The sequence below is a fragment of the Pelecanus crispus genome, chromosome Z (assembly GCF_030463565.1).
Source record: "Pelecanus crispus isolate bPelCri1 chromosome Z, bPelCri1.pri, whole genome shotgun sequence".
NCBI classification, from domain to species: domain Eukaryota; kingdom Metazoa; phylum Chordata; class Aves; order Pelecaniformes; family Pelecanidae; genus Pelecanus; species Pelecanus crispus.
Window position 1 is genome coordinate 86459160 of NC_134676.1, and position 18876 is coordinate 86478035.

Consider the following 18876-nt stretch of genomic DNA (forward strand, 5'->3'; position numbering starts at 1 on the left):
CCCGCCCCTCCCGCCCGCCGCGCATGCGCGCTGGGGCGGCGCAGGGCCCCCGGCGGCGGAGGGAAGATGGCGGCGGTGGTACAGAATGTGGTGAAGCTGTGAGTGGCGTCGGCCGTCTTCTCCGTCCCTGTCCGCGCCTCTGCCTCCCACCCCCCGCGGCGAGGGCAGTGCCGCGGCCCGGCCCGGCGCGGGAAGAGGGCTTGCGCTCCCCTCCTCGCCGTGTCGCGGGCGGGACCGAGGGGGCGGCGGGGGGCGGGGGGGGGGGGGGGAGGAGGACGGACACACGCTCATTGTTCGGGGGGAACTTTCCTGAGGCGGCGGTGGGGCGGGGGGGGAGTATGTGGAGAATTCTCCCGTCCGGTTCCTTGAGGGGAGACCCCCCCCAATATGGCGCTGTAAGGAGGCTTGTAGAGCCCTGGGGGTGGGGTCCGCTGAGGGGGGGGCTATAGGGTCCAAAGGGTGCGAGACCCCCCTGTCTGGCCTTATGGAGGCCAGGGAGGGGGGGGCACCCCTATACATCCCTGCGAGAGGGTCTTACAGATCCCAGGGGGGTGCGCTGGCCCTCACCAAGCTCTTTGAAGGGCGCCTGGTAGAGTGGGAGTTTCCCCCTATATGCTCCTGGGAAGGGTCCTATAGAGCCCAGGGGTGTCCCCACCCATATGGCCCAGCGAGGGGGGCTCTGTAGAACCCTGAGGGTGGATATTGCCCTGTGTGGGTGCCCTACGAGTGAGGCACCCCCCCATATGGCCCCATAGGGGTTCCTATATGTCCTCAGGGCGGGGGGATAAGTCCCTACTTTATGGTCCTATACGGCTGTGCCCTATAGAGCCCTGGGAGCGCGGACTCTCCTCAGTACGTCCTTGTGAGAGGGGAAGCTATAGAGCCCTTGGGATGGCGGTCCCCCTCCCCATACAGCCCTACGAGAGGGGCCCTGTAGACCCCCGGGGGCGGGGGGTCCCCCATATCGCCTCGTAAAGGCCGAGGGGAGGGGTCTACCCCCTATACGGCCTGACGGGGGGGGCACACATACCCTTGCAGGGGTATAGAGCCCCCCACGATCCACCCTGCTATAGCAAGGCGGGTACAGGCGGTCCCCTATAGAGCCCTATAGGGGAGGCCCATCCTGCCTCGATGGGATTTGTGGACTTGGAGACGTTTGTTGACCTTTTTTTGGCCTCTCCCGGTGGTTTTTTGGCATTTCCAGAGGCCTTTTTTTTTTTTTTTTTTTTTTGGCATCTCGCAGGGTTTTTTTGGCGTCTCCTTTCAGCTGGCGGCACCTCGGCCGCGGCCCCCGTTGCGTCCCTGCTGCCGTTTCCCTCCAAAATCTCCGTTCTTGAGGGAGGGGTGTTGGTGCAAAACGGGGCGCGATTCGCACCCACCCCTGGGTCTTCTCTGGCGAGATGAGGCTTCGTTAAGAGGCATTGGGATCTCCTCTGACGAGCTGGGGTTCGTTAAGAGAGGTGAGAGCCCCGGCTCCGTCTGCCTCGCAGCCTTTTCACCTGCAGATGCGTTGGCGAAGCTGCTGGAGAAACTCGGGGCCGGCCAAGGGCACGGGCAGCTGCGCTGCTGCGTTTTTTGGGGACCCCTTTCTCGGATCGTTTCTGAGAGAAGCACAAACCGCAAGTCACGAAACGCCTTTTTCAGACTCTCTTTGCCCCGAATCGACGAGCCGACGCTTCACAACAGCACGACTTCGCTGCCGCTCCTGTGGATCTGCAGCTTTCGGTGAAGTTGGGCACCTGAAACAGCATCCCGCCTTACCCGCTTTTGTCAGCGAATGTATTTTTATTTATTTTACAAGCTGCCGTTGGGTTGTGAGGCTGGATTTTTCGGTCGCAGCGTGCCAGCGAGGATGATGGAGGGGAGCGCGGCAGGATTTGGGGGTTTTTTGACTTTTTAAAGCCGTTCCCCAGGCTGTTCTCCTATCTCCGGGTACCACTGGCAAAGAGTTTGGTCTACCAAATCCCTCCCTGCTTTATTTTTCTCCAAATGGGGGCAGCAGTTAGGGCAGGACAGTCTCCAGCGACGACTTTTTGGGGCTTTAAATCGCTCCCCTTCCTGCGCGGGTGCGCGTTACCCACCTCAGCACGAAGCCTGATGTGCCTTTTCCCCGGCGGTTTTGGGGATGGAGGTAGAATCATCGAATCATTTAGGTTGGAAAAGACCTTTAAGATCATCCAGTCCAACCATTAAGTAGTAGTAGTCACATCATACTTTTTTTTTTGCTGTTTGATCTCTTACCAGCGGTGCTAAAACACATAAAACCACCCGGTTATTTCCACGGCGATCCGCTGACGCGATGCGCTTTACTGGAAGCTGCTCTTGAGGGCACTTAGGACTTGCTTAGCAGCCGGAGGAGGCTCTAAGCCACGCCGAGTCCGCAGGGAGCAACGCTTGGGTTCGTTAGAGCTGTTTAAAACACATTAGTCCTTCCTGACAGCTTCGTTAGCTCTTTGCTTGTGCATTCAGCGGCGATTCGAAGCGGCGCTTCTCCTCCTTGTTACGCAGCTGCGCGTGGGGATCGCCGAGCGTCCCTGCCTCGAAGCACCCCTCGGTTTTGGGGACCAAAGACCTCCAGGCAGCGTAAAGGGAAGGTTATAGGGTTGTACCTCGGAGCCGGAGATGAGATCTCTGCTCCTTGACGTCTCCCGTGGTCCTTCTCCATCCCCTCAGCGCTCGGGGTGCACTTTAAAACCCATTTCACGAAGCTTTTTTTCGGCACCGAAGCCAAATCCTGGTGTGTTTCTCAGCCAGCCCAGCAGCCCTCCGTTCATTTGCAGTGAAAACAACCGCAGATGATTTTGGGGGCTGATTGCCTCTTCCCCCCCCCCCCCCCCCCAACTCTGAAATCAAGCCAGCGGGAGAGAACGAAGTTGGACAACCAAATTCTTTTCGGGTTTGTATTACCATAAACGCCGAGTTTTCTTCCTCCTCTCTGCAACGCTCGGCAGGGCTTCACCTGGATGTTACGAGGAAGTTTTAGGGCTCCGCGTTGTTGGTTATCGGGCATAAATGGAGCTATCGAGGAGCGGCGTGGTGATTTAGGAGGAAACTAAAAGCTCCAGGAGGGATTTACATCCCCAGACTCCATGAACGTGACAGTCGCCTGCTCCCGAGCCTGGGATTCGGGCTCCCTCTGCAGTCAGCAGAGAGAAAAAGGCGATTTGGGACCTTTCTCATCGCTCTTAATCGCTGCTGGGACACCGTTCCCGCTTCCAAAACTGCTGCTGTCACGCCAAGTGCGGTGAGACAAACCCCGTTTCTCCGGGCTCCGTAAGGAAACGAGTGCGGCGGTCCTTATTTGCATTTAATATTTAGTAATGTTGTCTTCTTGGTTATTCCCTCCCTGCCCGCTGGTTTTCTTCTGGCCGTCTCCCCGCGCGCCCGATTTTCACTTGCGCTGGAATAAAAACCCGGTGACGAAGCGATTTCTGTCCCGTCTCCTTTTCCTCCGTCGGGCGAGATATTTCACCGACCGCGCGTGCTTCCTCGCAGGCAGCCGAGGCGCCTTTCTTTCACTCGCCTAAATTAGCCGTCTCGGGAGCGTGGGTGATGACAGGGCTCCTCGCAGTCATTCCAGCCGGTATTAAAGTGCCAAAATCAATATATATTGATATAAACAAAAGAGCGCATTCTCCTCTCCCGGCACCGGGGAGGGGAAAGCTCCGTCTCCGGCAGCCAAACAGACCCTCGGCTCTTCCCCGCTCCCTGCCGCGCGCGGTGGGAAGAGCTCGCCGTCCAAATTAGTGTAATTACGGCTACGGGGCTGCGACGCGGCTCTGGCAGCCCTGACGGTCTCCGGTTGAAGGAGGAGCGCAGGGATGTGGCACGAAGAGGTTGCGCGCTTAAAAAAAAGAGCGTGGGGCACGATTTCATCCGCTTAAGGAAGCCAGAGAGACGCCCGCGGCCGCTCGGATCCATCCGTAATGCGGAGATGTTGGTGCGGGCTTCCCGCAAGAGGCTTCAGGGGCACGAGAAGTGCCGAGGGGCTCTCTGGAACGCCGAGGGGCTCTCTGGAACGCCGAGGGGATCTCTGGAACGCCGAGGGGATCTCTTAATGATCCAATGTTTTGCCTGCTGGCGGCGAGGAAAGCTGTAATCGCCTCTCACGGTGGTCCCCGTGTCTCTGCGCTTTTGCTGGGCGAGGGGACATCTCTGCCCTCCGCCAATATTGCGTCGAGTCGCGCCTTCGCCTTGCAGAGGGGATATTTTACGCTGCGTTTTCTCCGAGAGCGGGGCCGGGAAGGAGCGTGGCGTTTCCTTCTCCTGGCAGATGCGTTACCGGGGCTGGAATTTGGGGCTCGGGGGGGGGTTGTTGGCCGAGCGCTGAACCTCTTTTTCCACCCGGCAGCCTCGGGGAGCAGTACTACAGGGATGCCATGGAGCAGTGCCACAACTACAACGCCCGGCTGTGTGCCGAGAGGAGCGTCCGCCTCCCTTTCCTCGACTCCCAGACCGGGGTGGCCCAAAGCAACTGCTACATCTGGATGGAGAAACGTCACCGAGGGCCAGGTATGCCGGGAAAACGCCGGCTTGGGGACGAGGGGTCGGTGCGTGTCGTCGCCGGCTTCGTCGCTCTCTGCAGCTGCCTGACAGGAGGGGGCAGGGAGGGGGGTGTTGGGCTCTTCTCCCAAGGAACAAGCAATAGGACGAGAGGAAATGGCCTCAAGCTGCGCCAGGGGAGGTTTAGATTGGATATTGGGAGAAATTTCTTTATGGAAAGAGTGGTCAGGCGTTGGAAGAGGCTGCCCAGAGAGGTGGGGGAGTCCCCAGCCCTGGAAGTGTTCAAAAAACGGGCAGAGGTGGCACTTTGGGACGTGGTTTAACGGGCATGGGGGTGTTGGGTTGACGCTGGACTGATTATCTTGAGGTCTTTTCCAACCTTAATGATTCCTAGTTTGACTTTCATTAAAAATAATGCAGCCCCCAAGCCAGGAAACGTGAAATTATGACTCTGCCCTTCATTGGTTTAGTGGTGGACTTGGCAGTGTCAGGTTCATGGTTGGACTGGGTGATCTTAAAGCTCTTTCCCAACCGAAACGATTCGCTGATCGCCTCGGATAATTTTGGTTTTTTTTTTAATTAAAGGTTTAGCCGCTGGGCAGCTTTACTCCTACCCCGCGCGCCGCTGGCGGAAGAAACGCCGTGCTCATCCTCCGGAGGACCCGAGGCTTTCCTTCCCTTCTATCAAACCAGGTAAATCCTTCCCACCGCCGCTTTCTGCACGCAGTAAGGGGTGGGGGTTTTGGCAATACCGTGCCCAAACAGCACCGGCTGACGGTAAAAATCGGGGAGGGTTGGCAAACCCCTTCGCCCGACGCCGCTGTGGCGGGGAAGCTTGCGAGCGTGGCCGAGTAAACGGGATCTCGGCGCACGCCAACGCTTCCGCCCGGCTTTTTTCTCTTCCCTTTCCCTCCACCGGCGCCTTGCAGACACCGATCAGACCCTGAAGAAGGAAGGGCTGATCTCGCAGGATGGCAGCAGCCTGGAAGCCCTGTTGAGGACCGACCCGTTGGAGAAACGTGCCCTCCCGGACCCCCGTATCGACGACGACAGCCTGGGCGAGTTCCCCGTCACCAACAGCCGTGCGCGGAAGGTACGGCAGAGAGAGGGCCTCCTCCCCTCTGTTGGGAAAGGGAGCTTCAGGCTAAAACACCCACGGCTCCGTGCCACCGCTCTGCTTGTCCACCCCCTTCCTCTTCCCCTCTGCTTTCTCCGCGTCTTTTAGCCGCAGCAGAAAGATTTGGGATGGATTTTAGGGGGCAGAGGTGATGCTACCAGCCTCGTGCGGCTGCCAGAGCGTGGGAAGCCAGGGCTTGGCTCCCTACAGCGACGTCGTGTAGGGGGGTGGACGTTCCCTTCCTCGCAGTCCAGTTAGAAACTCCCCTCATTCCCAGGAAGGGAGGTTCTGGCCCCAAAAATCAGGGATGGGGAGGTTGTGGCCCCAAAGTTCAGGGGTAGGGAGGTTCTGCCCCCAAAGTTCAGGGATGGGGAGGTTCTGCCCCCAAAGTTCAGGGATGGGGAGGTTCTGCCCCCAAAGTTCAGGGGTAGGGAGGTTGTGGCCCCAAAGTTCAGGGATGGGGAGGTTGTTCAGGGATGGGGAGGTTGTGGCCCCAAGTTCAGGGGTAGGGAGGTTGTGGCCCCAAAGTTCAGGGGTAGGGAGGTTGTGGCCCCAAAGTTCAAGGATGGGGAGGTTGTGGCCCCAAAGTTCAGGGATGGGGAGGTTCTGGCCCCAAAGTTCAGGGGTAGGGAGGTTGTGGCCCCAAAGTTCAGGGATGGGAGGTTGTGGCCCCAAAGTTCAGGGATGGGGAGGTTCTGGCCCCAAAGTTCAGGGGTAGGGAGGTTGTGGCCCCAAAGTTCAGGGATGGGGAGGTTGTGGCCCCAAAGTTCAGGGATGGGGAGGTTGTGGCCCCAAAGTTCAGGGATGGGGAGGTTCTGGCCCCAAAGTTCAGGGGTAGGGAGGTTGTGGCCCCAAAGTTCAGGGGTAGGGAGGTTGTGGCCCCAAAGTTCAGGGGTAGGGAGGTTGTGGCCCAAAGTTCAAGGATGGGGAGGTTGTGGCCCCAAAGTTCAGGGATGGGGAGGTTCTGGCCCCAAAGTTCAGGGGTAGGGAGGTTGTGGCCCCAAAGTTCAGGGGTAGGGAGGTTGTGGCCCCAAAGTTCAGGGGAAGGGAGGTTCTGGCCCCAAAGTTCAGGGTTTTATGGTGTCCAGGCACCCAGTTTAAGACTCTGCGCTGGGTGTCTCTGCACCCAGGAGAGCTTTCATCCCTCACTGACCCACGGAGCCTTGTGAAATGGCCGTGATGAGGGGTGAGCTGCCGGGATTTCGGGGTGCCGGTCCCCACCCCTGCCATCTCCTCCCTGCCCCGGCTTCGTTTTGTCCCCCCGTCAGCACCGTTGCAGCGAGCGCAGGTTTTTCATCGCCTCATCTCATTGCTGCTTTTTGGCTCCCGGAGTGGAGACAAGCTCCGAGACGTCCTGTCAAGCCAGACTCCTTTTATTCCGTCTTGTATCCAAAGCTCTTTTTCCATTCTTTATAGCAAAGTTATTTTAAAAGAGATTTTCAGCTGTCGCATAGGAGTAAGAAGGATGTTCAGCCAGCTCTTCAAAGCACTGTCTTCTCGGCGAGCCCTTTGAGAACGGGCTCAGGAAGAGAAAACAGAGTTTGGTTTTGAAACGAAGACATGGGAAGGAAGAAAAAGCCCAGGCCGAGCGTTTAGCAAGGTTACAAGTGTCTGGTTTCTTTTTGCATCACTAAACTAATCCAGGGTTGTTATAAATCGCAATGAAATCTGGAAAGCATTTTGACTGGTTGCAAGTCGAAGCCGTCTCTCCTGCTGCCCCATAGATCCCCCCAAATAATTACAAGCAGAGCAAGGTGTGCAATATTGCAGTGTAATTTTGCTAGAAAAAACCCATATTTTCCTCTTCCTGGGCTTTTCTACGTGAGTAATTTTTCCAAACCTCGTCTCTTTTTGCCTTGTCTTCGATTACTCTTTTTCTCAAGCGTCTTCACGCCATGTTGGGCCCTTCTGTGACTTTTGGGGGGATAAAATGTACCAGATCCCTTCTCCCTCCCCCAAAATTTCACATCCTTTCTCCTCCTTCAGCGTGACAGGTTTGAAATGGATTCGACCGCTGACGGGTGACCCGAGGCTGCGCCGACGTATCTCGCTCCCCAATTTCTCCCCCCGTTCCCTTGATCCGTGCCGAGGTTTTGTCTGCAATAACCCCTTTCCTCTTCCCTAGCGGATTCTTGAGCCGGATGACTTCCTGGACGATTTGGACGATGAAGACTACGAAGAAGATACACCAAAGCGGAGAGGGAAGGGGAAAGCCAAGGTGAGGGCAGCCGGATGGGTCTGGCTGGGTCCCGGCGTCGTTTCGGTGGCGATTCCGGGCAAATTGGAGACGTTGCCGGTGCTGAAACAGCACCGACGCCTGCCGGGGCTCGACTGTGTCCGTGTTAAACCTCAACGTTGGGGAAAACTCGGACATGCTTGACCTCCTCGTGGGCAGGATGAGCGGAAAACACACCCCGGGGGCTTGAATAACGCACGTTCGTTAGCCGCTAACGAACGTTAGCCACCCAAAACCACCTAGCGCCTGAGAGATACTGCGTGGTGAGAGGACGGTCGAGAGATCTCTCATGGATCTGCCCCTTCCCAAAGCGGGAAGGACCCACTGAGGATTCCGAGGGATTTGGGCCGTCCCTCGATGCCTTCTGCCCCGCGCAGCCAACAGCCGGTTCAGGCTGCACCCACTACGTGGCAGTGTTGGATCGCGCTTTCCTCCGACGCCGGATCACCGGTGTCGTCCTCCCCGCCACCCAGGAGCCTTTTGGGCAGCAATTTTGCCTCAACCTTGGCTTTTTCCCCTTTTTTTTCCTAGGGCAAAGGTGTCGGAGGGGCTCGCAAGAAGCTGGACGCAGCTATATTAGAAGACCGGGATAAACCCTACGCTTGTGACAGTGAGTACTAAAAATCTCTCCTCGCCGCGTAGGGCCCGGGAGCGGAGCCAGGCTGCGTTGCTTTCGGGATCCGGGGGGTTGTCCGCTGGGATTTAGGTTTTCAACCTCAAAAGGTAGATTTACACATCTAGGCGAGGGTGTTTTTGAACACCTCGGACTCTCAGCCCTCCTCCGATGGTCGAAGACGGCTGGAGTTTTCCCACCGGGAACGCGATCCTCTCGCCCCGAGTAAAGGGCTGCGCAGATAGCCGGCACGGAGAAACGAGGATAAAAAAAAAAATGATAAAAAAAACCTCTCCCGGTTTTGCAAACGACCCCCTCGAAGGTTGAAAACAGCCCCCGCCATTTTCCTAGCCGCCTTTCGAGTTGGATCTGTGTCCGTCAGGCTGGTTTCGAAGCCGGCCGTAGTCCCCCCCGGCCCCGAACCCCTTGCGCTCTCGTGCCTCGTTAAAGCCACTTAATGAGTTTGTAGCTGTGCAACGCGACACCGTGCGCTGGTCCTGCTAAAAAAACCTCAGCTCCAGGGGCTGGGATTTCATTTCCGAGGCCGTACCTTCCTGGCCCGCTCCTCCGCGAGCCCAGGGTTGCCGACGCTTCCTCCTCAAGCTGGAGGCGGGGAGGGGGGAGGCAATTTAACGGGGCAAACGGAGCAAAAAGGGCAAGTGAGGTTTTTGAAATTACCTTTCTCTCTTCTTCCTCCTGTCCTGCAAGAGCTGACACTAGCTTCTTCCAAAAAAAAAAAAAACCACCCCCAAAACCCACCCAACCCCAAAGTAGTTGTGTTTTTCCTCCCTTTTTTCTTGTTTTAAGAGTCCGTCTGTCGCTTGGCACGGGTGCGTGTGCGTGACCTGGTGTGTGTGTGTTTTCTCACGACTCTCTTTCTGTGTTTCAGATAGTTACAAACAAAAGCATACCTTGAAACCTCCCGATCGAGGTAGTCCACTCTCTGTCTGCTTTTTTTATTTCCTTCCTGCCTTTCTTCTCCTGAAATGTTAGGGTGTTTTTTTGGTTTTGGTTTTTTTTTTTTTCCTTCACCAAACCTCGCTGGAGCCTGCGGGAAAGGGATTGGCGGGCGGGGGGAGCGGGACGGGACACGGGAGAAGGGGAGGGAGAAGCCAAAGGCCACCGAGAGACGTCAAAGCTGGCCTCCCCGCCAGCAGCGGGATTCGGCAGCTCCTCTCCGGGCTCGCCTGACCCTTTTCCAGCAGGGAAGAGCGGTCGTGCGTGCCAGCAGAGCGGCCTCCCGAGAGGGAAAACAAAGATTAATCCCCCCCGCACCCCGTCGCGACGGCGGGGATGGGAAAAAAACACGGCGTTTCCACCAAACCCCTTCCCTCGCTCCCAGATCCCGCGTGCCCGGGACGTGCCGCCTTCCTTTTAAGACACAACAAAGTACGTTGCTGCTTCTCTTACCAAAAAAAAAAACCCAAAAAACCCCACCTTTTTGCTTTAAAATAAGCCCCAAAACGGGTCAGCTGCAGGTGCGGGTTGGACGTTGGCGGCGGGCTGCGAATAAACGCCCGCGGCCAAGCCGGAGAGCCGAGATCGTCTTTGCGGCGGCTCCTTTTCCTCGCTGTTCGGGAGGAGGAAACCCGACTCGTGTTTAGATACCGGCCTGCCTGGGGGGAGTTTTGGGGGGAAAAAGGTCAATTTTAAACCCTGCCGGGGGGGTGGGGGCGGATGAAGGTGGAGGAAACGCCGCCTGCCAGCTCCGCGTGGCTGCTCACGGGGCCGACCCCGTCGTGCCCTCGGTCGGCTCTGGAAAGCCAGAATTCGATGTAATAAGGTTGTAATTGCTGTCACGGCTGCTTTTCGGGCTACTTTTCCCCTCCTTTGCCGAGCTCGCTTTGCTGAGCCACTCCGGACCTCTGCCGATGCTGGGTATTTTCCGTGGGGTGGCAAGCATCCCGCAGATCCCTTTGCCCGGGGGGTGGGGAATCTCTGCGGCTTTTGTCCCCCCAAAAATGCTGGCTGCTTGCGTCGGGCTCTCTTAGCGGGGTTCAAACCCTGCTCTCGGGGAGCGGGCTGAGCTGGGCTGCTTTCCCCGCCTTGTTTTTGGAGCGAGTCAATGGCTTGAGAGGGGGTGTGAGCCCTGGCGGGGTTTCTCCAGGCTTCAAGCGAGCCTGGAAGTGGATCCAGAAAGGTCCGGGATGTTACGGAAAAGCTCCGAGCTCAGGAAATCTCATCCCAAAGCGACTTTTCCCCCGATTTGCCTGGATGCCGTGAAAAGATGCGGGGAAAACACGTTGCCAAATCCATCCACCGGGCCCTGTAAATCCCCCTCCAGCTCTTTCCGGGGGGATTTCGCCCCAATCCCCGTCCTCGTGCCCGGCCAGCCTCCCTGCTCTACCGTGCCGGCAGTAGGAGGGTGCAAGGCCAGTGCCGGCTTCGTGCTCATCCTGTACGGGGCTGAAAGGGGGTTTTGGGCTGTCCTCAGAGCCTCACGGCTAAAAAGCTGCCAAAAAAACCCCCGGAAAACCAGTAACAGTGAGCTGGGAGCTCGTTCCCCAGCCGGGAAGGCGCTTCCCCGCTCCGTGGGTGCTCGGAGGTCTCCCCAGGGAAGCGCCTGCTGCCGGACCGAGAGCGAAAGCTCCCAGCCCCGCAAGAAATGGGGCGGAAAGCGGGCAAAGCGATGGCATTTGGGGCGGTGGGTGATTCCACGCCGCGCTCGGATCAGGTTTGGAGGAGCTCCGTGGGTCCGAGGAGGGAGCGGAGCCGAGATGTGCCCGTGGCGGCTGCAGTTTCCCTCCTCGGGGTCCCAAAAAAAAGAGGTTTCCCCTTCGTGCACATCGAAGACGGCTTGAGTTTTTTACCCAGCTGGTGTAGGAGATGGTTTTTGGGTGGGAAATTCCCCCCCTCCCACTATCTTTCCAACCGGGTTTTGCCACTTGGATTGATCCCCACGTGGTTTCGCTGCGCTTAACGAGCCGCCGTCGTTATCTGGCTGCCGTGGGTATCGCTCGCCCACCAAATCGGCTTTAGCCTCCCGCGGTGGGATGCGCGGAGGAAGCTGCGGTGCCTCTCCGGCTGCTCCAGACCCGATCCGGAGGGTCCAGCCCCAAACCCCTTCATTAGGATGTTCCTGGGTGGTTTTAATAAATTCCAGGTTGGAATTTAATTTGGGGCAGAAGGGGAGCAGCCGTCAGTGCTGAAAGCCCGGAGACGGGACCCAGGGATGCCGGATGATTTGGGGTACAGGGTCTCTCTTGCTCTCTGCTGAGGTGAACTCAGACTTTTCCCATTTCTATCCATAGTCTGCGGGAAGCGATACAAGAATCGGCCGGGATTGAGCTACCACTACGCTCACTCCCACCTGGCCGAGGAAGAAGGCGACGACAAGGACGATTCGCAGCCCCCCACTCCCGTCTCGCAGCGATCGGAGGAGCAGAAATGTAAGCAAAACACCCCCCCTCTGCCAAAAACCCCGGCGTGGAAAAGGCGGAAAAGCCGGGAAACCACCCGTGCCAGGGCTGGGAGCGAGCGGCATCCCTTCGCCGATGCTTTTGAGCACCGTGGTGTCGCCCCGGGGCTCGGAGGTTGCCGGAAAGGCTGCTCCGAGCATTGGGATTTGCGCCACGGAAGTGTTTTCTCCTGGTCCTACGCAGAAAGCCTTCGCCCTGCGGCTAATCCGTCTCTCCCGTTCTGCTTTTCCAGCCAAGAAAGGACCCGACGGCTTAGCTTTGCCCAACAACTACTGCGATTTTTGCCTGGGAGACTCCAAAATCAACAAGAAGACGGGGCAACCGGAGGAGTTGGTCTCGTGCTCGGACTGCGGGCGATCAGGTAAGGGGTCGGAAAACGTCCTCCCCACCGCGGGCCTCGCCAAACCGTCCCCGTTTTCTTCGCTTGCCCGGAGAAGCCGAGGATTTGGGTGGGAGCTGGGGAGAGGGTGGTTTTCTCGCCGCCGTGCGGCTCTTCCCCCCCTGCCCTGCCTTCACGCGCCTCCTGCCCGCTTCGCAGGGCACCCCTCCTGCCTGCAGTTCACCCCGGTGATGATGGCCGCCGTCAAGACGTACCGCTGGCAGTGCATCGAGTGCAAGTGCTGCAACATCTGCGGCACCTCCGAGAACGACGTGAGTACCCCCCGGAACGATGGGAGTACCCCCCGGAATGACGGGAGTACCCCCCGGAATGATGGGAGTACCCCCAGAATGATGGGAGTACCCCCCAGAATGATGAGAGTACCCCCAGAACGATGAGAGTACCCCCAGAACGACGGGAGTACCCCCCAGAATGACAGAATTACACCCCAGAATGATGGGAGTACCCCCAGAACGACAGGAGTACCCCCCCGAACGATGGGAGTACCCCCAGAACAATGGGAGTACCCCCTAGAATGACGGGAGTACCCCCAGAATGATGGGAGTACCCCCCAGAATGACAGAATTACACCCCAGAACGATGGGAGTGCCCCCCAGAATGACAGAATTACACCCCAGAATGATGGGATTACCCCCCAGAAAGAAGGGAGTACCCCCAGAGTGATGGGAGTGCCCCCCAGAAAGAAGGGAGTACCCCCAGAATGACAGGAGTACCCCCAGAACAACAGAAGTAACCCCCAGAACGACAGAATTACATCCCAGAATGACGGGAGTACCCCAAGAATGACAGAATTACACCCTAGAACGGCCGGAGTACCCCCAGAATGGCAGCAGTACCCCCCAGAATGACAGCAGTACCCCCAGAATGGTGGCAGTAACCCCAGAATGACAGCAGTACCCCCAGAACGGGGGGAGTACCCCCCAGAATGACAGCAGTACCCCCAGAACGGGGGGAGTACCCCTCAGAATGACAGCAGTACCCCCAGAACGGGGGGAGTACCCCTCAGAATGACAGGAGTACCCCCAGAATGGGGGGAGTACCCCCCGAAGGAGCGGGGCACCCCCCGGGCCGCCCTGGGCTGCGGCGCAGGGATGGTGAAAAGCCCATGGGGGTGCGAGCGGCCTCTCGGCTTTGGGGCCGATGTTTTAATGATCCGTAGGATGCGTCCGGGGCTTTTTGGGGGGAAATCTTTGCGCTTTTGATATTCCAGAGCACAGAGCGATCTTTGGGGGGGAAATCGTTGCGCTTTAGTAGTCCGTAGGACACAGGGGAGTCTTTTGGGGGGGAAATTATTGTGCTTTTGATGGTCCGTAGGACAGATCGGGGTCTTTTTTGGAGGAAGTCTGCTTTAATAGCCCGCAGGACACGGGAGAGTAGTTTGAGGGAAATCTTTGTGCTTTTAATTGTCCACAGAACACAGGAGAGTCTTTTTTGGGGGAAATCTTTGTGCTTTAGTAGTCCGTGGGACACGAGAGAGTCTTTCTGGGGGGAAATCTTTGTGCTTTTATAGTCCGTAGGACGCGACAGAGTCTTTTCTGTGGGAAATCGTTGAGCTTTTAAAGGTTCGTAGTAGCGAGCAGTCTTTTGCGGGGAAATCTTTGTGCTTTAATAGTCTGTAGGACACAGGAGAGTCTTTTTTTGGAAGAAATCTTTGGGATTTAGTAGTCTGTAGGATGCAGGAGAGTTGTCTTTGGAAGAAATCTGTGGGCTTTAATAGTCTAGGACGCCGGAGAGTCTTCTTTGGAAGAAATCTTTGGGCTTTCATAGCCTGTAGGACGCCCGAGAGTCGTCTTTGGAAGAAGTCTTTGGGATTTCATAGTCTAGGATGCAGGAGAGTCTTCTTTGGAAGAAATCTTTGGGCTTTCATAGCCTGTAGGACGCCCGAGAGTCGTCTTTGGAAGAAATCTTTGGGATTTCACAGCCTGTAGGATGCCCGAGAGTCTTCTTTGGAAGAAATCTTTGGGATTTCACAGCCTGTAGGACGCCCGAGAGTCGTCTTTGGAAGAAATCTTTGGGATTTCACAGCCTGTAGGATGCCCGAGAGTCTTCTTTGGAAGAAATCTTTGGGCTTTCATAGCCTGTAGGACGCCCGAGAGTCGTCTTTGGAAGAAATCTTTGGGATTTCACAGCCTGTAGGATGCCCGAGAGTCTTCTTTGGAAGAAATCTTTGGGCTTTCATAGCCTGTAGGACGCCCGAGAGTCTTCTTTGGAAGAAATCTTTGGGCTTTCATAGCCTGTAGGATGCCCGAGAGTCTTCTTTGGAAGAAATCTTTAGGCTTTCAGAGTCTGTAGGACACGGCAAAATCTTTTTTTAGGGGAAAAGATTATGCTTTTGGTAGCCCGGAGGACATGGCGATGTCTTTCTGGTGGCTCCGACAGAGCTTGGAGGACGACAGAGAGGGACCCTCGTCCCCTCCGTGTTGTCCTTGAGCCAAGGCCGAGTTGAATCATCCGAATTTCTCCCCTTTTCCCCCCGCCTCGGCTTAGGACCAGCTGCTCTTCTGCGACGACTGCGACCGCGGCTACCACATGTACTGTCTCACCCCGCCCATGTCGGAGCCGCCCGAAGGTGAGTGCCGCTCCTGTCCTCCCTCTCCGCTTCGGAAATGGGTCAGAACAAGCAGAATTCAGCCCAGAATGTTTCTCAGCCGTGCGGACCTGCTTCTGCCCGTGGTTTTTCGGGGCGATCGTGGATCTGTCGTGCCACGATCAAAAATGACGGGGTTCGTCATTCCGGTTGTTCCCCAATTATTCCTCCTCTGCTCCGCTGGAGAAGCGGAGAAGCCTTTTACCGCCCCAAAATCCGTCAGCGACATCCCTCGTGCCCCAAAATGTCTCCATATGGGCCGATAAAGCCGAGCGGGATCCCTCTTCTTCCTCCTCTTCCTCCCACCTTCGACTCCTGGCGTCGAAGCGAAAAAACCCCCAGCCTTCACAACACAAAACCAACGCCGAAATCTCGCTGATGCCTGCTTAATTATCCCAGCGGTTAATTATCAACCCCTCTCCTGGCCGCCTTCGCTTGAAGGTTAACGAGGAAGAGGAAGGCTTGTGGGGTCACAGAGCCACAAACAGCCCCGTAAAGCACCCCCCGCCTTGTTCTCTACATGTAATTAGGAAGCTGTGACCCTTAACGAAGCCCTAACGAGGGCGAAACCAGGCCACCCACGTGTCCTTCTCTCCGCAGGGAGCTGGAGCTGCCACTTGTGTCTGGACCTGCTGAAGGAAAAAGCCTCCATCTACCAGAACCAGAACAACTCCTGATCCCGCTCCGCCGACGGGACGGGCTCCCCGGTGCCCTCTTCCCACGCGTTTTCCCTTTTTTTTGGGGGGTCTTTTTTCTTTCCTTATTTTTTTTTAAACCTTCCCTCTGGTTTTTTTTTTGTTGATTTAGGGGTTGGTTTGGGGTTTTTTTTTGGTTTTTTTTATCGCTCGGGGAGGGGGTGGCGGGGTTTATTTTATTCGTTTTTTGCCGTGCGAGGGCTAATTTCTCACCTCCCCGCAGCGAGATGGGGCGCGTCCCCCTGCGAGGACGGGGTGATGCTGCCGTGTCCCCCGCCCCGCAGCGTGGCATTTGGGGTGACGCCCCAGGGACCCCCGTCCCTACCGAGGGGACACGGACGGGACGGGGCTGCCCTTCCCCCTCGCCGTTTCCTGGCTTTTCCACCCAAAATGAGGCACCCGAATCCACTCCGCCGCCTCCCTGACGACGCGGCGTGCCAAAAAACTCGCTTTCTCCCCCCTTTTCTTGGGAAAATTCAGACCCCCGCGCCAGCTGGGGTTGTGTTTTTGGGGCTTTTTGTTAATGTTTTTATTTTTGGGGGGGTGAGATGATTTCCCCGCCCCCCAGTTTTATTTTTATTTCCTTTTTTTCCTCCCCGTTTTTATCATTTCTCCCCACCGTCTCTCCCGCCTCAGAGGATGCTCCCTGCAGCCCGGCCGATCCCCCCCTGCCCAGACGAGGCCTTACACCCCGACATCTTCCTCTGGCCGGCACGAAACGGGGCAAAATCCCTCCATTTTGGGCTTTTCCTGTGCTCCCACACGGCGCAGAGGGAGAAATGCTTTGCCCCGTCCCCCCCCAACCCATCACGGTCACACAGGGTTTGTTTTGGGGTTCGGGGGGATTTCTTTTGAGGGGGGAAAAAGCCGCTTTCGCCCCCAAAATGCCACTGATGGGGAGAAGCGGGAGACGCCACTGTTTTGGGGCTCTCCGGGGACACCCTGATATCCCCGCCCGCCCCCACCCCCCAAGGGTCCCGTTGACTGAATGTGCCTGTTTTTTCTAAAAATCAACTTAAAAAACCTACCTCCGAACCCCCCCTCCCTGCCACCGCACCCCGAATTTCACCTCCCAGAACCCCCCAAAAGAGAGGAGCCAACCGGGACGGCGGCAGAGCAGCCCCGAAACCGGCCCCATGAGTAGGAAAATGGCCCAAAACTGACTAAAATAGCCCCAAAAATGACCGCGATAGCCCCAAAATTGATCAAAATAGCCCAAAATGAACCAAAACCACTCAAAATTGATCAAAATCCCTAAAAAACACTGCTACACCAAAAAAAAAAAACCCCAAAACCTGGATCTGGGTGACAAAGTGGCTCCAGCTTGGTGGTTTCTCTCCTCCCCCTCTTTGAGCGCGATTCGGGTGGAAATGAAAGCGTTTTGGTTAAAAATGGGTGGTTTTCCCCCGTTTTCGTGTCCTGACGGGGGTGGGACGATTAAATGTCCCTAAACGGGTGGGTTTTACCCCAATCTTCCCCTCAGCAAAGCTTCACGGTTGTGTCTTATCCGGAAAAAAAAAACAAAAAAAACCAAAAAAAAAAGAAAGTGACACCAAAATGGCTTCTTTTCGTAATAAAAATGGATAAAAATGCAGCGGTGTGGAAGTGAGGGCGTTTTGGGGCAAAAATGCAGGGTTTTGGGGCGCTGGTGTGTGTGGGGGTGCCTGGGTTTGGGGTAAAAACCAGATATTTAGGTGCTGGGATGCGGCTTCTCTGAGGGCTGATACTGGGGTTGCGCTACCCTGTTCTTTGGGGTGAATAAACCCAATTTAGGTGCTGGGATGCGGCTTCTCTAAGGGCTTATAGCGGGGTTGCGCTGCCCTTTTTTGGGGTAAAATCTGCCCCATTCGGGGCTTTTGCCACCCGCCGGCCCCGGCTTGACGTGAGAATTAATCCCTTTGCAGATTTCTTTCGCAGCTAAATCGCACGAATTGGGGCAAAGGCCGGAGCTCGAGAGCCGGGACGCAGGCAGCCGGGTAATATATTGGGGAAATTAATCCTCGTTAGCCTCCTCGGGGGGGGTTAGGGTGGGGGGCCCCGAGCGCCTGGGTTCCCTGGGGGGGTTGCGGGCACCCCTGGGTCCCCCGGGAGGGCAGCGGTTATCGAACACCGACGTTGCAATGAGGTTTTATTGGGATTAAATAAATAGCGTCCGGGTTAGGGGGGTATCGGCCGTGGGGCGGGGGGTTGTGTCACCCCGGGGGTCCTGTCCCCCGTCCCCGCTGGCCCAGCAGGACCCAGGGGTCCCCGATGCCCGTCCTCTCCCCCTCAGACGCCGTCCTTGGTCTTGGTGGTACTCAGGGGCACAGTGACCTCCTCGTCCTTGAGGTGACCCGCTCTGTGGCCGTGCCAGGGGAAGAGAAACCCCAAAACCTTCAACCTTTCTCCCCCAAAACCTTCGTCCCTTCCCAAGCCCAAAACCTTCAGCTCTTCCCACCCCAAAACCTTCAACCTTTCTCCCCCAAAACCTTTGTCCCTTCCCAACCCCAAAACCTTCGGCTCTTCCCACCCCAAAACCTTCGTCCCTTCCCAAGCCCAAAACCTTTGGCTCTTCCCACCCCAAAACCTTCAACCTTTCTCCCCCAAAACCTTCGTCCCTTCCCAACCCCAAAACCTTCGGCTCTTCCCACCCCAAAACCTTCAACATTTCTCCCCCAAAACCTTCGTCCCTTCCCAAGCCCAAAACCTTCGTCCCTTCCCAAGCCCAAAACCTTCGGCTCTTCCCACCCCAAAACCTTCAACCTTTCTCCCCCAAAACCTTCGTCCCTTCCCAAGCCCAAAACCTTCATCCCTTCCCAACCCCAAAACCTTCGGCTCTTCCCAACTCCAAAACCTTCGTCCCTTCCCAACCCCAAAACCTTTGGCTCTTCCCACCCCAAAACCTTTGGCTCTTCCCACCCCAAAACCTTCAACCTTTCTCCCCCAAAACCTTCATCCCTTCCCAACCCCAAAACCTTCAGTTCTTCCCACCCCAAAACCTTCGGCTCTTCCCACCCCAAAACCTTCGTCCCTTCCCAAGCCCAAAACCTTTGGCTCTTCCCACCCCAAAACCTTCAGCCCTTCTCACCCCAAAACCTTCGGCTCCTCTCACCTCCAAAACCTTCGTCCCTTCCCAACCCCAAAACCTTCGGCCCTTCCCACCCCAAAACCTTCGGCCCTTCCCACCCCAAAACCTTCGTCCCTTCCTACCCCAAAACCTTCGGCCTTTCTCACCCCAAAATCTTTGGCTCTTCTCACCCCGAAACTTTTGTCCCTTCCCAACCTCAAATCCTTTTGCTCTTTTCACCCCAAAACCTTTGACCTTCC

The 18876-nt window shown here is 56.7% G+C and overlaps 1 protein-coding gene across 2 annotated transcripts; it reads left to right on the forward strand.

Annotated features, from left to right (window-relative positions):
* The first annotated feature begins 41 nt into the window (after positions 1-41).
* DPF2 (double PHD fingers 2) lies at positions 42-15667 on the forward strand. Of its 2 annotated transcripts, XM_075726167.1 has the most exons (12): positions 42-98; positions 4352-4512; positions 5089-5196; positions 5433-5596; positions 7746-7838; positions 8388-8466; positions 9359-9400; positions 11721-11858; positions 12121-12249; positions 12427-12539; positions 14776-14857; positions 15476-15667. In XM_075726167.1, the coding sequence occupies exons 1-12, from the start codon at positions 67-69 to the stop codon at positions 15550-15552; spliced, it is 1218 nt and encodes a 405-aa protein (XP_075582282.1). In that variant the 5' UTR covers positions 42-66; the 3' UTR covers positions 15553-15667. The 2 variants fall into 2 exon arrangements, with proteins under 2 accessions (XP_075582282.1, XP_075582283.1); XM_075726168.1 differs by lacking the exon at positions 9359-9400 and having other exon boundaries at positions 67-98.
* The last annotated feature ends 3209 nt before the right edge of the window (positions 15668-18876 follow it).